This window comes from Corvus hawaiiensis, chromosome 20 (assembly GCF_020740725.1).
Source record: "Corvus hawaiiensis isolate bCorHaw1 chromosome 20, bCorHaw1.pri.cur, whole genome shotgun sequence".
Lineage (NCBI taxonomy): Eukaryota > Metazoa > Chordata > Aves > Passeriformes > Corvidae > Corvus > Corvus hawaiiensis.
Window position 1 is genome coordinate 7,324,995 of NC_063232.1, and position 19,873 is coordinate 7,344,867.

The following is a 19,873-nucleotide window of genomic DNA, read 5'->3' on the forward strand; positions in this document are numbered from 1 at the left end:
TATTGAATGCAAAACCTAAAGCTTGTGAGTGTAGTGTCTGTCTGCAAGAAAAATTCATTGCTTCCTTGTTCTGCTGAACTTACTGTAAGATAACAATGATATGCTGAAACAGTAGCATGGCATAAGCTTACAGCAATGAGATACAATCTCTCTTGTGTAAGGGGAGGAAATTACAGCCTGCAATCACAATTTGTTCTCCTGACCTGGGAATCAAGTTCTTTCTCTTCCTTAAGGAAGGAATAACAAGGAAGAAATACTTGCTTCTTGTACCTGCTCACTCATTTTGACATAAAACATTGGTAACAGATTATTTCAGATGTTTAAAAAAGATTTCTCAGGTTTGAAGTTACTAAACAGAAGCTACTCAATGCCAAAATTCATTATTTCCCAATTGCTCCTGTTTGTAGAGATGTCCATACCAAACAGGGTAAGATGATCATATCTGTATCCACTGCCTTGGAACTCTGTTCCTCCAGCCTCAAGCGTTTGCTGGGCTGCCACTTCTGAGCCAGCGTCCGGATCCTCTCATCCGTTGTGATTACATCCCCATCAAACCTTAACAGAGGCAAAAGAAAATCAAAAATACACAAATGTGTTTCCAAAGTAATGCAAACTCAATTAGGGCAATTAAATGCAAATTAAATCTTCCCACCTTCTGTTTTGGAAGGATTAAACTCTACCTATTTTTATCACGTTAACTTGTTCTAACAAGCCAAAGGATTTAAATGTTACAAAATCACTCATTTCTGTGAGAACATGGTGTCTCTGTGAGATGCTTTGAGTACCAGAAGCCACATGTGAGCTCTTGACTCTCTTCCTCAGTTCACAGAACTTAGAGCCATAGCAGCTCTTGATATGGGAGCTACCACATAAAGAAGAGCATGTGATGTGTTTCAGAAGATGCTGACTTGCTTCCATAAATACAACTTAGCAGGAGTTTATTTCCTTACTTTTTTAAACATGAAAACCAAATCTTATCCTTGGAAGAATTCCTATTCAACACCGAGAGGATTTTAGATTTTCACCCACCACTGCTCCTCTGCAGCACCCAGACTCTCCGTACCTCTTTTGAACTTCCAGGAAAAAAGAATCTGTTCTTTTCATCTGCAGCTCATACATGGCTCGAAGAATATGGAGAGGTGCATTAAGTGCATCGTGTGTCATCTGAGCAAGGAGCAAAAAGAAATGAAAAAAAAAACCAAACCGCATTAGAGGGGGAAAAGAAAGATGAGTTTCTTTAAGGATGACCTAGGCATTATTCTCCACTTTGTAGGTAGAGAATTAATGAACTTAATATCTGGATTAGCAATAATGAGAAGCAATTTAGCAACATACTGTATAATGATTTTGTAGCATTCATTGGTAGTTCTATTTTATTTTCTTTAAAGAACGATGCATTGAAATCATAGACCCATATTCTGTAAATCTAGAAGAAAAACAACCATATGAACTACCAAATGTTTTATGCAACTAGCAAATGCTCATTTACCCACAAGGAGGTAAAGTAATTTAAATACCAAGAAGCATATTTTGGTGGCTTCATCCAGGCCCTCCAGAGGATCAAGTTTATTCTGCTCTAAATCAACAGGACCAACAACAGGCTGCTCCACATCTTGATCTTGTTCCCTGTCTTCCAGTTCAGTATCCTCCTGTTCAGCCAGGGAACTGATATCTTGCTTTGAGGAATATAGCATTATTGACAAAATCTACACAGAAAAAAAGGTAGCATATAGTGTGAGACCTGTAGGTATGATTAGTTTATTGCAATCAGCATTTTAGAAGAACGTTATCAGACTTGGACAGTGCTTAACACATGCTATTTTACAAAGAAGCAACACCTAAAAAGAGAAAACAACCCCCAAAACACAACAAACCAAAACCATTTCCCACTTCACTAATGAGTTACACCTTCCATGCTGCTGCAAAGACAACTTCAGTGATTAGCTGAAAGTGCAGAGAAAGTTGAGAAAGTAATTTTTTAACCATTTCAGTACATCAAAGATTTGAAGATTCCCAGACAAAAACAGAGCAAAGGTAACTATCACCAAAATGCCACTAATGCCCCTACATACCCTTCTCCTTTGAAAACAGCCCTTTGGCTTCAGCATAGTCCTAAATATGAATTAACACAACTCCTGCCTAAGATAAAACATAACTAATAGTTGAACCACACTTACCTTTCAGCAATTAACAACTACCGTGAAAGAATATGCCCACATGTGCATTGATCTCCCCACCTGCACTGCAGCAAAACCTTGTGCAAATCATGCTATTCATTGATATTTTCTAAATTGAAGAATGGAATTTTCAAGAACAATCTAAATAAAATCCATAAAACAATCAGAGTAGGTGAGTAATGTCTCATCTGCAAATATTTTTCCAAATAAAATCAGATTAGTGGAAAACCAGTTCCTGTTTCAAAGAATTTAGACTATTATCTACATGATTATGATGGGCAGAAGGAGGCAGATTCAGGGACACAGTTAAGTGAACATTTTTTAAATTAGAGATAATAAATTAATTAATTAATTAGAGATAATATTGAGTGTTTCTTCCCAGGAGGGCAGTGCACTGCTATAACCTTTCAGGCCACTGTGTGAAGCCTGATTTTTTACAAAATGTCACTTTTCTTACCTCCAAGTCTCGGAGAAGCCAAGTCTTACTGAAGCCAGTTCCTTTACTACACTTCTTCACTAGAAGTTTGAGTAAACCAGACTGCAGAAAGGCAGCTTGGATCTCCTTAAATCCATGAATCTGCACACATAGACACACACACAAATAAAGAACTAAGTAAGGAACAATGCATCACAGTGCCTGCAAGGCACACAGCCTCGGGTGAATTTCCTGCCCAGATGAATTACACGGGGAATCTTTTTCTTCCATTTCCCTAAAATAAAAATCCCCACTTCAAATCCCTTAGGGGTATCATCTATGACATGCACAGAGTGGTAACTGAGTATCTGTTTTGATCTGACAGTCCAAAAAAAAAAAAAAAAAGTACTTCAGGAGTGAGAGAAGTGAACTTCACTCCATAAAACGTTACCTCTACAAATTTCTTCCTGCACTCTCCTGAATGGCTGGCCCCCACAGAGGAGAAGCAAAACAGCTTCCAGCTCAGACTCACAAAAGCTATTTAAAGCCCAACAACAACATTTTCAGCTCCCTACAGACTGGGCATAAAGGGATCCAGCTGTGAGAGAAATACCCTTGTGGTAATTCCCCAGTGCGCTCAGTCAATACCCAAGCTCCTGTAGCACAGGGTAGAACATCAGTTTTTATTTCTCTATCATATTTTATGTGCCAGGTACCTTCAGAGTTCTGTAAAGGCCCTTCAGAGCGAGCGACAAGACCCAAGTTGTTTCCACTGCCTCAGCATAGCTACTGTCCATGCTGGTCTGCAGGAGGTGGGTGGAGATGAGGACAAAGTGCTGCAGGTACTGTCTCAGCTGGGTCTGGGAATCACTGCCTTCTTGCCCACATTTCTGAATCAACTGATAGTCTTTCACTACAAGAGAGAGAAAATACAATTCACTTGGTTGACTTCAAAATGTTGTGGAGTCATCTCTTAGATATGAGTAGGTTGAGACATGAGACATCCTTACATCAATTATGTTCTAATAAAGGTCTTATACAAAAATTATCTCAGATTCCCTGAACAGTCAAGAAAGTATTTCATTTTTCAGTACAAGTTTCTTAACACCTATTCCCATGTCACTTCTGGCAACAACACATATTTGCAGGTTAGCAGTACAGCATGCAAAGCAGCCCATGTTGTATTTTACAATTCAAATGGGGAAAATTCTGACCTGCAATTAATATGATGAAATAAATATTGCTGACCTTACTGTTTAAAATGTCAATAGTTAAAAAAAAAGAAAAGCTTTTATATTCAAATCTTCCTTCAATATCAAAAAGCAGTTTAGTCTGTTGATTTTTCCAAATGTCTTTTACACAACTTCAGTAGTCAAATCTTAGGACAACCTTTGCTTTATTAACTTCACAATATTAGGTCATACAAAACAAAAAGCCCTTGCTCCTAAAAATCCAACTGATTTGTTGTATATTAAATGTTTCACTTGGTCTCAGATTTTAGGGATAGCCATACTGTTTTTAAACTAGCAATTATTTTACAACATTAAGCACACGTTTGTAAAGGGTAAGACACAAGCAGTACACAAATATTGAAACAGAAACAACTGCTTCATCAAAAGCCTATTTCTGAGATTTCTCAGTTACCAGAATGGTCTCAACAGTTTTCTAAATCCTTTTCTGAATAAAGATAATTGAAATAATTACTGCAGAAGCTTCGCAATTTGGCAGTGACTTGCAAGCAGAATTTGGTAACCTATGAGCAGAAAGTCAGGCAACTTACTAATAATGGAATTCAAACTCTGCAGACCTGCACAGAGTGGTCTAGTTAACATTTGCTTTTGGGTATCCATAACAAACTGTAAGGAAATACTCTGTGATTCTCTGATAAAACAAAAATGTCACAGAACCTGTTTTTCTCTTTCGGGTTTTGATGTCTACAACCACTGCCCTGTTTTTCTCAGTGAAGTGCTTCAGGATGATCACGTTATGAGGCTCGTTAGCATTATCCATGTACACAGAACGAGTGCCCATACACAGCACCTGAAATGGCAGCAGAACTTCAGTTAGGATTTGGAACACTTATTTACAAATACACAGCCATGTCTTATATTGGTTATATTTGCTTATTCTTGGTATCGTATTTTTTAGCTGAACCATTGCTTGCTGCCAGGTATTTGCTGATCTTTAGAAAATGGCAGTTCGAGTCTATAGAAGAAATGCCTACAACAACCAACTTAATGTTACATAGGCAATGTATCAGTTATGAACATCAAGATGGAGAATGGATTGTTTTGCTTGTACAAAAGTCCTTTTTGATACTCAAACAAAGCTGGTTTGCTTGTAGCAGTTATAAAGAAATGCCAGGCAAAACCAGCTCATTATTCCTCATTAGACCGACGTTAATTGCGCACAAGTGAAAAGATGCAAACTCTGACACACACCAGGTTTTGAGAGTTTATACAGGGTGTCCCCAATTGATGGAATCCAGAGTATTTAGAAAGAGACACCTAAAAGCTTTAACCAATTTCGTTTCCTTTAAGACTGACAGGCCACTTACCTCAGGAAAGCCAACCAGCACCAACAAAGTGAAGATGTTGGTGTGCTTTAGCTGGAAGGGCAGCTGCTTAACGCAGTGGTCAGTGAAAGCAGCGATCACATCGTGCCACTGCGCAGAGGCGTTCAGAGAGCGAAGGATGTCAGCCATGGAGCTCGCCCAGTCCAGACCTACACGACTGCAAAGCAAGAGCAGGCTGCATTAGGAGGGCTGACTGCAGACTTACCTGAAGCTATTTTTCCTCAAGACAGCATATCACTGGTAATCTGGCACAGCTGCAGCTTTCAAATCATTAGGGAACTGTTTTTCTAAATACTTGAAGCTTTCATGCCAGCTGACACATGAATTCTGCTTTGTTTGCCATAGAGCATAAATACTACTCTGTTTTCTGAGAGCACTTACAGTCCCAAATCAAAGTGTGCCTGAACATTGCCACTGTTAATTCTCAATTTTAGTTTAGAATTCAGAAGTTTCTGTTTGCATGGCAGCAAGAGGTTTGCTTCCCATATATGTGACTACCTGCTCACTCTGTGGATCACACAAATAACCTACAGGGACTGGTCTCCTCACACTAAAGTTAGTTTTTGAGAAAATCCTTTCCCTCAGCTTATGATCTGGATATTCTGCCTTTAAATTTCATATGCTTTTCTATTTGTTTATGAACTCCCCCCTGTAAAACACAGCTACAGTAAAAAATAAGTCACATTTAACGGGCATGACATTAATCTCAGAATGCTCGAGTGCTTTCTCAGGATCTTCAAAATCTGTCCCTCCCTGATGTTTCCAGTGCTATTTTGCTATAAAAAACCCTTTCTCTCAAATACTCTCACACAGAAGGGCCACATCCAGAACTCAGCACTGGTGATAGTTACGTGACACACCCTCGTCCTTTCCCAAGTTACAAAAGGGATTTGTAACTATGTGAGAGAAATAATGTCACACAAAAAATAAAGGACTGTATTTTTGGTTTTCCTCGTAGTTTCCAAACCTCACTTCCTCCTCCATGACATGCTGTGTAGGCAAGCACAGGAAATCAGGCCACTCTTCAGCAGCCAGCCTTCTTCTGGAAGGAAATTAAGATTCCCACTGCAACAAGGGCTGCAGATGGTAAGCTCCTCCATGACCAGGGTACAGGTTTAATTACCTTTCTATTAAAAAGCCTCTATGCACAAGGCACACATGAAAACAACTGTTCAGCAGAGATTAACTAATTGGGTTAAGGTAAGAAGCACCTGTCTAAACACACAGCTCCCAGACTGAACAGAAGATGAGTTGTCTTCCATCCTTCTGGCACTGTAGACCCATCTCCTGGTACAAACAAATTATGTTTGGCTGAAAGGATTTTAGTCACAGCAGCATCCACTTCTGCAGGCATAAGCCTGAGGATTAACTGGCCCAGAAGTCCCAAGGTTAAATGATAAGTTTCATTCAGGTGGCCAGCATTTGAGATTACAACATGAAACATCAGTGGAAGTATTTGCTCCAGGTTGATCAGAGACATTGTGGAGCCCTGTGGAGAGAGAAAAATCTCAGTGAGGCAGGGAAAGAAAACAAGATTTTTAGTCAAAGTCAGTACATGCAAAAGCTTCTGTTCTAAAGGTCTTTCAAATGGGACAAAAAGAATGAGAGACTATGTTCCTACTTTGGTTACTGGCCTGTTAGTGTGACCCGACATGTGAAGCTAAACTGAAGATTTAAACTCTGCTGAACAGTTAGGACACTACCTCACAGATAGAAAAATTCCCTTCCCTCTCCTCCACCCAGAAACAAGCCCTTACACTCCTTAGTGATGTCAATGTCTGATGACATTCTAATTCACAGTTCCTAACATGTAAGCAACAAGGGCCCATATCCCACATTTAATTCCTATGAATTTTATTCATGTTATTTGTGCACCTAGAAAACTACCCAGATGGAAGTAAAAAGAACTAACTGATTTGAAAGGTGGTAACATAGCTGCCAGCAATCCCAGAATCCTCTTCTGAGAGCATTCAGCAAAAACTTGTTCCTGGCTCTGTATTAAAACCTTCTCTGTTGGCTTTTGGGCCAAATCCTCTGAGAGGGAGTCACCTGCTTTTAAATAAAAACAAAAGAAGAAAATCCCCTAAGTGACATTAAAAATAAAAGAAATAAGTGATAGCTTAATTTTTATAATCCAAATCTAAAAATAAATAGAAATTATAAAAAGAAGTATTACAATTTGAAAATAAAGTCTTTATAAAAGTGTAGGGAAGACAGAAGGCAAAGAAATTTATACCATCTAGTAAAAACATATAAAGGACAGTGCTACAGACAGATCCATTTAACTATCATAATTCTTACAATCCCAGTCTTTAACAGGATAACACAATTTCTGCTTCCAAGTGCATCAGAACACACAAATGTTGTGTTAGCCCAACAGGAATGATAATCTCTGTAGATGGATAAATATTTGTGGAAATCTACTCCGATTCCCAGACTCCTTTAAACCAACTGCAAGGCAGTTGTTCAAAGCAATGTCTGGCAGGTTTTCACAAAGCAGAGAGACATTTGAAAATACACAAAACTGGATTAGGAATAAAAAGGACAGCTGTCTGTTTGCAGATGAATGGGTATTTCTGTAACAGGGAAAATGAAAAATCATTTTTTACCTGTTGGAGGAACATTCCTATCCACAGACAAGTCTGACTCTTGTCTCACAACAGCTTTCTTTGCAGAGATAGCTTTGATTTCAATTTCTTGTTTTCCTACTTTATCTTCTGGAGGAGACTGGATTTCCTTGTGAGTATCTCCTTTCCCCTAAAAATAAAACAAAAGTACTAAAAGATTAAAACAAAATTTAATATCTGCAGGAACAAACATGGAAAGAAGTCAGTCATCTGCACTTGACAAACATTTTCCTTTGAGTATCAAAACATTTTACTGAAGAATGTATTGATGTATTCATGTCTTAAGCTTCCATACAATTAAATTATGGTTTTTTACTTTGCTCATATCTCTCTGCATAAAATTATTACACTACAATAGTTTTGAACACTGTATAAAAGTGTAGGAAAGTCATTCTCCTACTTAACAGTGCTAACAACCAGGGGAAATGACAGCTCTTTCACAAAAAATGAGACATGCCCCTCTCCCCCAACACTTTTGTGAATCAGTTTGGAACAAGAAGTTTTTGATCAGCCAGATCTAATGAAAAAGACAACTGTCCCTTGCCCCTCAACTTTTACCTATAAATGAAATCATTACTATTCCTTATTTCAGTCCCCCATTCAGAATAGGCCGTTTGAACATCTGAAGATGCCTAATACCAGATCGCATATCTGATATCAGTGGTTCTGGAAATAACAGGTACTTACACCACGATGCACCAAAGAGCCTGTGCTGGGTTTCTCATCTCTTCCCTTCCCTGCTTCATCACCAGGATGACTTTTTGGAACACTCTCTGTTGGAGGACTGCCTGAAACAGTGTCATTCTCTGAGAAAGTCTCATCTTCTGGTAACATGCAGAGGAGAGCTAAGTTTTTCAGTCCTGGGAGCATGAAAGTTGTAAAAGTTATTTAGCTGTTGAGTGGTAAGACAGACAAAAAGCAGAACTGAAACACTTTAAAAGAGAACTGCAAACTTCTCACACACTTCTTTTGAACATTAACTCCATCAAAAACATGTTTTCCATCAGGCTCATATAATTATGTAGTTCCATTAAATACTAGTCATGGACAGGTGACATCTTCCACCTCAAAGATGCCATTGGGGTAGAGGTCTTAATTTAAGAAAGCAGTAGAGTGTAAATTATGAATAGCAAATGAAATTTGTCTTATTTTTCAATCTTCTGACCTCTTGCACAATAGAACTGTATACTGTAAACAGATTAATTAATGAGTGTGCACAAGTATTTGGTAGTGGTGTTATTTCAGCTGTATTACAGCTGCTCACAAAAACTACCAGCAAACTTATTTTAATTTTGGTCTAGAATTTTTGATACATTCACCATAGGTCCCAATTATATCCCCCTATTTTCTGTACCAGATTTTTGTCCACAGAAACCTCCATTTCCAGACAAATGAACACCACTGCCAGAAATTTATACCACAAACACAGTTAAAAATCTCTTCGTAAGAGATGCAGAACAAAAAGGTTTTCCACCAAGTTATTTGTTGTCCTTCAGCTGTCAGTGATACATTAGTAACAGAACATGAAGCTGTATTGACTGATCCCTTTACAACAGCTAAGATGGAAAAAAAAACAACCACAGACTTGCCAAGTTGTCTCCAATGTTTATGTAAGCATAAAATTAATTTTCTCAAGCACTCAATTTTCCATGTTCCAATGACCCTGAACGACACTTGTTCTACATTTGCTTTCTACATAAACAGTTATTCTCAGTGAAGTACACAGTAGCTTCCCCTTTCCTTTGGAAACTTTAAAGTGAGTAACCACAGACATTTCTGACACTGGTAGAAAGCATTGTTCAGAGCAGGAGGAGCTGACTCACCTTTTCCGTGCTGTGCTTTCATCAGGCAGTCCCCAATGAGCTGAATGCACTGATGCTGCAGAACTCTGGCATGACTGAGGACCTGGGGATCCAGTTTCTCTCCTTCTACTTCCTCCCCATTTGCCAGATCTGCGCTGTAGAGAGTCAAGGCAGCAAACAGCAGCCAGGAATAATTGTGGACATAGGGCTGGATGAGGCGCTGCCGGTCGCTGATTCGGATGGTCACCATGGGATACACCGTGATGCTGTGGGTGGGCAAGTGGCTGGAAGGAGAAGGGACAACATTTAGGAATGCAAGCTGGTGTTTTGCTAACCAACATAGCCAGTCAGTCTACACAAAACATCTTCAACAGGAAGCCACTTAAAACCCAACACTTTCCAGAGGTTCAAACTGTGCACCTGGTTTTTATGACCTCTGGGGTCAAGCACTGAAATTGTTTTCCACAGCAGTGATCATCTCTTCTATCCTGTCATACAGAACTGGTAACTCCTTCTGCAGCTTTCCTAGCCACATCCAGAAAACAATTGCTACCAAGTGACTTCAGAGGTTGAGGCAGGTTTCCAGACTTTTTTGCTGAACTGGTCCTATCTTTGTTTCCCCAAAGGACACCAAGGAGATGTTCTGATGTCAGACACGGCTTTATAGGAAGCACCGTGAGAATGACTGATTGTATTTAGCTACTAAATATTGTCTTACTGCCACGTGGGGGAAAGAAAATCACATTTTTAATACCTGTCAGAGTATTTCTTTGCATGATAGCATCCATAGCAAAGGTCAAAGTCATCACACACATTGCAGTTCATTCTCCGACCTATGATAACTCCTTGGCAGTGATCACAGGCATATTCCATGTTCACCATTTCATGGTCATCCTCATGTCCTTCAGGTTTAACTCCACCTGTAAAGAAAGATTTCCCTGTAAAATCTTTTTGGGAAAGGCCCTTTCCTAATTTCAAGTTCACATACACATTAGGGAAAGAAAAGTTAAACATTTCCAAAGAAAAGTGTTTGACTTTATTTTGTGTATAATTTACAAGATGCTACTTTGGTTTCAAACACAGGGTTTTGAGGGGTTATTTAATGGTTCTTACCAAGGAAACAAGTTTTACACAGATCCATGTCATTGCACTGCAGACAGCGGTAGCGATGCCACGGCGCAATTTCATCACAGCCATCACAGGATATGTCCACGTTTAACAGGTCACAGTAACGAGCAACAAACATGTGCATCTACAGCAAAAATCAACACAGTTACTTGAGTATTATTTTCTGACTTTGAGAAAGCCTCAGACAGAAAGCAGAACACTTCCCCTGCCAAAAATGAAGGGGGATCTTTTAATCATTTTAGACTCTTGAAAGTCTACAGAGATCCAACTCATAAAAATTCATTATAAACCAGATTCCTTTCTCCCCTTTTGGCTTTTAGAGGTCTTTTATTTATCCCTTCTGCAGATAAATATACAAAACATGAGGTCACCTTTCTCTGCTTCTCTGGCTCAGCTTGAGCTATCTTTTCATACCAGGTCTCAAACATTACATCCTGACATTCATCCATCCATTCACAGTTTTGCTTGTAGTCTGCAATTTCATCTTCTTCACTCCACTGACTAAAAGAAAAGCAAGCTTAAAATTAAGTTTGAATGCAATCAGGATTCCCTTTAATAAAGCTTTACGTTTTAATGAAGAACAAAGTGCTACAACATGCTAATAAAACCAGAATTATTCACTTGGTTAATAAATGACCATACAGACACCTGCATCTTGCCTCTGTGACATGCTTTTAAATACATATGGAGACCATAATGCAAAAATCAGGAAAACCTACTCTTACAAAACAGCTTTTGGAATGCTGGCAGATCAGATTAGATGTTTTCAGGTTTTTTGGCCTTCACATTTGCTCGTGTGCAAGTACAACTACTATAAAATTGCCACATGAAGGTGTTAAAAACATTTAACATTCATCAAGGCAAGAAACAGCATTATCTACCTCCTGCTACACTGCCAAACAAGCAAAGTGTTCCAGTAGTAATCAGGTTAAAGATAAAATTTCCATGGTTTTTGCACTAGCAAAAAAAAATTCAAATACTTCAGTTAAGCCACTGGATACTGGTCAAAACTGTGCCATACTTGTTAATAGCACTCTTACTGCTTGTTCCAGCACGAAGTTCAGGAGCCTTTCTGGGTAAAATGGAATCAGTATTTAGTAGCATGTGAAAGCTGCACTCTTCCTGACTCACCTAATGACACTGTCATGGATACTGATGTTCTCCTGTGATGTCGTCATGAGGAAATGTGGCAGCTGGATCTCAACAAAGAAGGAAAGATCACTGGGCTCCCAGCTCATATCCAAGAGGTGGAGAAGAGCTGTCTGCACACAGGATAAGGCAGGAAGCAACGACCTAAATAAAAACAAAAGACATTAAAACATGACAGCTCTAAAGCTGACCTAAAGTTGACAGACCTAGAGCTGGAATTGTGTATGGGGAGGAGGGGCAGAAAAACCACTACACACTGATTTCAGGCTTTACTATGCATTAAAGTAATCCTGTGGCAGGAACTCAGGTTTATCAAAGTATTCAACTTACACAATTTAGCAAGTACAGACTATGGAATTCGAAATAAAGATGATTTTCCTTCTGGATTCAGTTAAGATCAAGCTAATGAGGTTGCCTGAGCATTAGCAAGAGGGTTTGTCTCTGCAGTACAGCTTTTTTTTTTTGGTATTTGCAGGAATTTGTTCTCTTTGAAACCTTTTTGACAATTTCACTTGAAACTGAACAAAGGACTTGAAAGTTATTGTCAGAGAGACTGACATTATAGCCATAAAATTCTCATTTCTCTAGGACACCTGGCTGTAAATCCTCCAAATTCTAACCAGAATGTTGCCAAAACATGAGTTTTAACATTAAAGCATGGCTGCAGAATTGCCATGTTTCTTGTGGCATTAGTCTTGCCCAAGTACTACATGGCAAATTTGCCATTTCTAGTATTTTACTACTAAGCTTCAGCAATACACTGCAGAATTGTAACTACAAAATGCAATAAATTTATTGTGCTTTCCTTTATTCCTTTAGTAATAAAAAGCTAACTTGGCACTTTTGATCACAAGATCAAGGCTCCTTATTTAGTTCTGTAAATAACGGAAAGTATAGTCAAAATTAATTAAGGCTTTAGATGACAACAAATGACAAGGGAAGAGGAGTGGAGGAATGCAAAAAAAAATTTCACATAAATAAAGCAAGCAATGTACTGTACCTGTCATTAATTGTACTAAATCCCTTCACAGAATTTACCAGGAACAAAACAAGCTGATAGTAGGACTCTCGAATCTCTTTGTGTAGCTCAGCACCACAGCCTTCCAAGTTTCCAAAGTAGCTGCAAATTAAAGAGTCGGCTTAGTAGCCTAGTGTCATAGGTTAGCAAGCATAGTCCCGGAAGGGACGTCCTTGCTAAGGGGTGCTTACAGTTTCCTCTGGGAACTGACAGAACCTATCAGCTGGCCAGTTTGAATATGGACAATTCTCTAAGCCACTTAAAGTTGTGATCACCTCTGTGATCCACATTTAAGAATAGGCAAACTCCCCCTCCAAGCTCTCTCTCGTTTCCAGTGCTGGGACAGGTGGCTGCGGGCCCCGTGTGGGGGCCAGCGGGCCCGGCCAGGCCCTGCTTGGGCCAGGCCGGGCCGGGCCACGGCCACCCTGGAGCCGATGGACCTGTTCCAGCCATGGAACCCCCCCCACTGCCTTGCCGTGGGCAGCCGGAGCGGCTCGGCTCTCCCCCCTCTCCACTGCGATAAGAAAAATTCAACATTCAAGCTGCAAAGCTGCAAGGCCGAGGTGAGATTAACCCTTTTTATTGCTGTGAAGAGCTGAAAACCTGAGGGAAGAGAGAGAGGAGATGCTTAAAGCTGAAATTCTGTTGTGAAGCTATGATATATCAGAGTATCCTGTTGTAATTTCATGAAGATCGGGGGGGTGGAGCGTTCAACTCGTAAGCAGAAGCACCTGCACTGAGATAGGCAGATGCTGACGCAGCTGTAATTTCATGAGAAGTTTGGACAGGGAGAGATGAACCAGATGAGGACTTTTGCTCCAAACGGGAAAGGAGAAAACCTCAGTCCGTAGAGATGAACCAGATGAGGACTTTTACTCCAAATGGGAAAGGAAAAAACCTCAGTTCCTAGAGATGCTCCCAGAGATAGTCCTAACGATGAAGATGATGAAGACCCTTTGTTCCCAGGGAAGGAGAAGGGCCTCTGTTTTTGTTTCTGAACGGCTCAACCTTAAAATTGTACCCCAAAAAACTTCAAGAGTGGACCCTCGAAAGCAGTTGCGGGAAAAGCTGCAAGTTGGGGGAAAGGACTCACACGCAGGCAGAGAGACTCCTCTTCCTAAATGGACTGAACAATATTTGGAAGTGGGCGGCTCTCTCGTTGTGATAATGTTTTCATAGCATGAGCAAGAAGAGACTTCTCTTTCTAAATGGACTGAACAAGGTTATTATGGAAGTGGTAACAGACTGAACATCTCAAGGGTTGTCTTTTTACATTGTCAGTGGGAGAAGGGAGGAAGGTGGGGGGAGGAGGAGAGTTCTGAAGGTGGTATAATTTTTTTTCTTCTTTTAGGTCTGTTAATAAACTTCTTTATATTCTTTCAAATTTGGTGCCTGTTTTGCATTTCTCCTAATTCTTATCTCACAGCAGATAAACAGTAATGAGTATTTTGGACCAAACCACTACACCTAGAATTCACTGTGATGTTTTAGGTAGCATGATTGGTGCAAATTTTACAAACAGGCCCTTTTTAACCCCTCCCCAAAAGTGGGAAAGATGTTAGTTTTATTTAAGAACACAGTCTAGAAGTTTCAAACAAAACCAAAAGAATCCTGTACTAGGAATCAGAAGTGATGAAACAAAACAGGCAAAGAGAATATTCTCATAGCACTAAGAAGAGAACATTCCTTTAAATTAAAAAGTTGCTTCATGAAAACCTAATCAAGATCTTAAAGGAAATCAGTGCATTGCAAGATGACCACAAAAGCTCCTGACAAGTGAAAAGCCAAGTGACAGAGTTCTGACAACACTGGCCAGACACAACATAGAAATCAGACCTAAACATGTTCATGGCATGAACAGCTGTACAACTAAGTCCCACTTGAAAATAATTATTAATTTTGGGGGGTTTTTTTAATGAAGTACACAAGATATGCCTACTAGCCTGAAAACTAAACCTCAAGTCATATTTTCATTATCCACGTGGATTAAAAAGCAGAACTTTCTACTCTTGTCAATACACATGCCTGGAGGAACACAAGAACTCAGACAGTAAATCACATGGCTGAGATTTGCCTAAATAATTACTTACTTTGTAAAATCTTTCTGACAGGCCAGAAGTTCCAGGAGAAAAAGTACACAGGGTGGGTGAAAGCAGTGTGGCTGCCCAAGCGAGTCGAGGCACTGGCGGATGGTCTTGAGCACTTCCATAATATTCTGTCCTTGGGATTTTCTCAAAGCAAGAACCTTTAAAACACTGAAAGCAAAAAATGTAAGTGAAAACTTCAAAACACTGTGCTTAAAACAATACAAATAAATGACAATTCAAGAAGTGCTTGACTAATTACACAATTGCTTTGTATCTGAATTTCCAACTGTATTTCAGTGTAACAGCTGGAGTGAGTGATAAAGCTTTGAACAGAATCCAGCTCTTCCTGCACCACTCCATGTTTTAGAGCCCCAAACAGACAAGCTGAGAATTGGAAATCCCTCTTTTGATTTGCATTTCAGAAGACCAGGTAATTTAATCAGAGATGCAACTCCTTTCTATTTGGTACCAAGGATTGGTAGGAGTGGTACACCACATCTTTGCTGTTCGTAGATAAAAAGCAAAACACATCTTGGGAAGCAAGACAATAAATTGCCAAGTGACTGTTTTTTATACTCTGTTCTATGTGATGGAAGCAAATGAAATGAAATAGTACTCTCTGAGCCCCTACATGCTCGTGAATAACTGAAGTTTGATACGTTCATATACAAAATATTCTGCAATATTATCTTGCTGCTAAAATGCTTTAGCCCACCTGCAGAGGTGTGAAGTCAACCTTCTGCATAGTATAACTGACAACATTTTCAATTTGTTTACCTTTCATGCGAAAGTGATTGATCCTTAATAAAGTCTAATATGTTCTTCAAAATAGGATATTTTTCCTTCACAGTAGGCACAGCTCTTGGCTCTTCCATTGATCTGAACGACAGCAGCCTCAGTCTTCCCCGGCCGAGCTGAGACTTCCGTGTAGGAGTGGAAGGAGGGGATGACACATCCTCTTGCTGTGAAACTGTATTTTCACCAGGCTTACTATGAAATGCAGATACAGCTTCTGCTTGGTGGAGGTCTGGAATTTGTTTAACTTTCAGATCAGACTGTGATGTTTGACCCCCCTCTTTTGAAACAAGATGAGTTCCTGCACTGGATGACACCGACTGTGCTGCCTGGAAGTCTATGTCCACAGCTGATCCTCGTCTTTGGCATTTATCACTCACATACTGCTGGGGATCATCCGGGTCTTGGGCTTCCAAACTGTCTGAGGCAGAATCTTTCGTCTTTGCTCTTATGGGCAAAAAATTCAGTAACAAAAGGCTCTTCTGCATACAGAGTTTTGCTGCAGCATAAAAATTGGAAGAGTTAAAATCATGACAATAGAACAACAAATTTGCTGTCTTATGTTTAGGAAGAAAGGGATTTATTTCTTCTCAGTCAAGACAGCTAGAAAATACTGTTTTTCTTATTATATTGATCATGATGCTCTCAGTTGCTTAAGTTCAGATTTCCAAATGCTAAATCTGAATAATCACACTAAACCATATGAAGTACAGAGTAGCCAATGAGAACACATTAACCATCAGCTGCTGTTCTAACATCAGTTAAATGTGGTAAGAAGTATCTACAAAAACAGATGAACGTAAGTTCAGAACCAGGCGACCCAAGTGAGAGGTCACACCCTGAAGAATTTGCTCACTGTTTTCTGCAAAGAATAGCAGAACACAATCCCAGATAGTTAATCCAATGTACACTAGGTTATCTCTTAAGGTATGAAAAAGTAACCCCAGTTGCTAACTTACCTTTCATGGCAAAAATAATGTCTTCAGCTTTACAAGGCAATGCTTTCCTAAGCTACCTGCAATGCTCCTACATACAAGGCAACACTCACCGAGAGTTTCTGGGTTCACCTCACTTGCTTCTGTGTTCTGCTTCTCCTCAGCATCATTTCCCCTCCCCATCAGGGATTTCTGCTTCATTTCCAACTGTAAACAGGATGTTAATATAGTTAAAATATGATTCTCTCTGTATATCTATACAGCAAGGCAGGATGAAGACTGTAATGACTAAAAGGAATTTAATCTCAGGGATAGATGACAGTAGTTACTATTCCCAACCTCAGAGCAAACTGCCCAGGAGCCTAAAAGAGCAGTACCTGAACTGTCAGAGCAGGAACAGCCTCACCACAAGCTGCTTGAGCTTTGTAGGCTGAAACCATTGCCTGTCTCGTGACTTGATGTGCATCAGTCCTCCAAGGAAAAGAAGGCTTCTCCTTTACCCTCAGCACTCAGGAAAATATATACATCTAGTTATGAGATAGAGTTCTCCAAAAACATGCCACCTCACTAGCGAGCTCTGCCAGATGCAAACACCTGTCCTGCAATGGGTAAAGGCAATTACTCATCTTAACATGCATCTGAACCCATTGTAACTCTAGTACATCAACCTGCCAGGAATTCTTAGGCAGAAAAGAGGAGGGAGAAAGTCACAAGACAATAGAATGATGTTTAAGACACACTTCTTTCTATGATATACCTCAAAAGAACTTCAAATGCAATGTAAAAATCTTTCTAATTTACAACATATGCTCTTACTGAAACATACCACAAATTTAATTGCTTTTCGGTCAAATTCAGTCCTAACTACTCATGATGACACATCTGGGGCTGAGGGGAGGAGGGGAGTGTAAGTATGCATTAAAACATTTAAGTCCAAAGTTTCAAAGTAAACCTACGTTCTTTCTAAGTGAAAACAGCTGATGTAGAATAACTGAAGGAAAAATTGTTCCACCCTACTCCTTAACATTGCATTGTAAAGTACTAAATTAAATGACATTAACAGAGATCCTCCTGAGTGTTCTTACCATCCATATTCTAATGGAATCAGCCAGGGAATACACTTGTGCAAACTCATCACTCAAAGGCACCTTGCCTCCACTGTTGACTGGAAATGAGAGAAAGAAGAGAGTCCTGTTTATTTACAGCTCCATTTTTATACAGCTACTTAACTAAAATTATGCTACAGCCCTCTCTTCATCTCTTAGTCAATACTTGGAATTATACCTGTATGAAAAACAGAGAACAAGCCTGCCAACTTTCATACGTCCTAAATACATGAACCGCACCTTGACTGATTTATTTACAAAGTTAATTTACGAGTATCTTTCCCATCTCTTCCCAAAAATTGATGCCTAAAGCCATGGAAAATAAAATCCTTCCCTATGCATGCAATAACACTGATGTAAACTTATCAGAAAAATCAACAAATGCTTAGTATTAACCTAAAACTCTATAGATGTATTTGTTTTCTCTACTGTTTTACACTATGAATTTCTGGAATGGACTTTCAATACCAATTTGCAAAAATCATAAATCTGACAAATCAGTTTCTATTCAAACTGGCCTGACAATGACTATGGAGAAAAAGATAGTCAGTCTTCCCTCTTCCATTCTCCCTTTCTAATTTTTTTCCTGTATTTTTTTCAGCATCCCTTCTCCAAACTTCCCATAGAACAGGTGAACACGGGTGCTGAAATGAGTCTGCGCCAGCACAACCAGCAGATGAAGATACTGACAGAACAGTGGGATGGATTTCTTTAACAGTCATTAATACTTGTCCAGTTTTCAATGTCACTCAGAAAATTAGCTCAATTGTCAGACATACACAAAATGACTAAAGGCAGTAACCACATTAGTCATCAAGTCAGTCTTTGTGTCAGTCATTTTTACTCATAACTTTAGAGCTCAAAAAATAGTTCAATCATTCTATGAAAATGTAAAATGTTTAGTGTCAAAATTATGACAAAAAGTGAAAAGCCTAAAATGAAATCCTTCAAAACCAAGTAACATCTTACTACCCAATACTTCAAACATATCAATAGTGGAAAGATGCCGTAAGTCAAAAAGTTGTTCATTTTACCTACTGAAAAATACATCAACTATAATACAATGGCTAGTAAGTTAAAAGCAAAACATTACCTTCTATTAGAAAAAAATGAAATATATATTTTGAGGATGGCAAGGTTGGTTTCCACTGAATGGTATTTTGGAAGATAATTCACACCTCCTCCAACACCAACAGTTAATACCAGAAGTTGTTGTTGGCTTTTTAGAAAAGGCACAATGTAGAAAATGATCCAAGAACCTCTAATAACTGGAACCACATAGTTCTGAGTTAAAGCCCCAGAGGACATCACTACTCTCTTTAGGTATAGCCTTACAGAATTAGTAGCTTCTGATAGTTATTAATATTTTGCCAGTGCTCTGAAGACAAAAATATATGTTAATAAAAAAATAAATACTCTAGAGAAAAAGCTCACCTAGTCTGCCTAAATGATACCTTTTTACAGAATATCTTCTTTAAATTGCCCCACTAAACTGATTTTTAAATGCTATAAACTCAGCTGTAAGAGAGCCTTTTACAAACTTTAAGTCTTCATTATTAAGATAGTCTAATAATATTAGAGTTACCATATTTTTGAAGCTTCTCAAATAAATCTGGAGTGAGATACACCAAAGCAGCAAATGTTGAGTTCACAGCTTGATCAACAGTAGAACCAGCAACTATATCTGTCTTTGGGGTCTGTTTTTTACATGCCTGTATAAGTCCTTTGAAAAGTTCAGATTTTTGCCCACTGAAGTCCTGGGCAGGATCTGATTTTGCAAAGTCGATAAGAAAGTTACGGCAGACCTCGTGGGGAGAGCTCCGAGCCTGCAGAGAAGGATACAACACATTAACTTCAACATTGGCTGAGAAAAAATGTAGCAATGAGCTGCAACCATCAGTCAACTTGCAGTTTATCCACTGCAGTTGAGCAAACTGATCAATGAAAGACATCTCTGCACAAGGTGGGGAGTGAATTAGATGATCTTTGAAGGTCCCTCCAAACCATTTTATGATTCCATGAAAACGGAAACTCATAAAGGGCACAGAACAACAGTTTC

At 39.2% G+C, this 19,873-nt stretch overlaps 1 protein-coding gene across 2 annotated transcripts in view; it reads right to left on the reverse strand.

The window, feature by feature from the left end:
• ZZEF1 (zinc finger ZZ-type and EF-hand domain containing 1) overlaps positions 1-19,873 on the reverse strand; it is a 57,441-nt gene that overhangs the window by 11,794 nt on the left and 25,774 nt on the right. The window contains exons 26-47 of one of the 2 annotated variants that reach the window (XM_048324466.1): positions 19,400-19,640; positions 17,794-17,873; positions 16,822-16,915; positions 15,756-16,272; positions 14,982-15,146; positions 12,874-12,993; positions 11,856-12,017; positions 11,096-11,225; positions 10,710-10,848; positions 10,351-10,516; positions 9,618-9,880; positions 8,482-8,654; positions 7,777-7,924; positions 7,080-7,216; positions 6,379-6,656; positions 5,150-5,324; positions 4,500-4,632; positions 3,309-3,505; positions 2,635-2,754; positions 1,518-1,706; positions 1,064-1,164; positions 420-555 (exon numbers count right to left, since the gene is read on the reverse strand). In XM_048324466.1, coding sequence (XP_048180423.1) covers positions 420-555; positions 1,064-1,164; positions 1,518-1,706; positions 2,635-2,754; positions 3,309-3,505; positions 4,500-4,632; positions 5,150-5,324; positions 6,379-6,656; positions 7,080-7,216; positions 7,777-7,924; positions 8,482-8,654; positions 9,618-9,880; positions 10,351-10,516; positions 10,710-10,848; positions 11,096-11,225; positions 11,856-12,017; positions 12,874-12,993; positions 14,982-15,146; positions 15,756-16,272; positions 16,822-16,915; positions 17,794-17,873; positions 19,400-19,640 — 3,864 coding nt within the window. Of the gene's footprint in view, positions 1-419; positions 556-1,063; positions 1,165-1,517; positions 1,707-2,634; positions 2,755-3,308; positions 3,506-4,499; positions 4,633-5,149; positions 5,325-6,378; positions 6,657-7,079; positions 7,220-7,776; positions 7,925-8,481; positions 8,655-9,617; positions 9,881-10,350; positions 10,517-10,709; positions 10,849-11,095; positions 11,226-11,855; positions 12,018-12,873; positions 12,994-14,981; positions 15,147-15,755; positions 16,273-16,821; positions 16,916-17,793; positions 17,874-19,399; positions 19,641-19,873 lie in introns of both variants that reach the window. The other variant, XM_048324465.1, reaches the window with a different exon arrangement.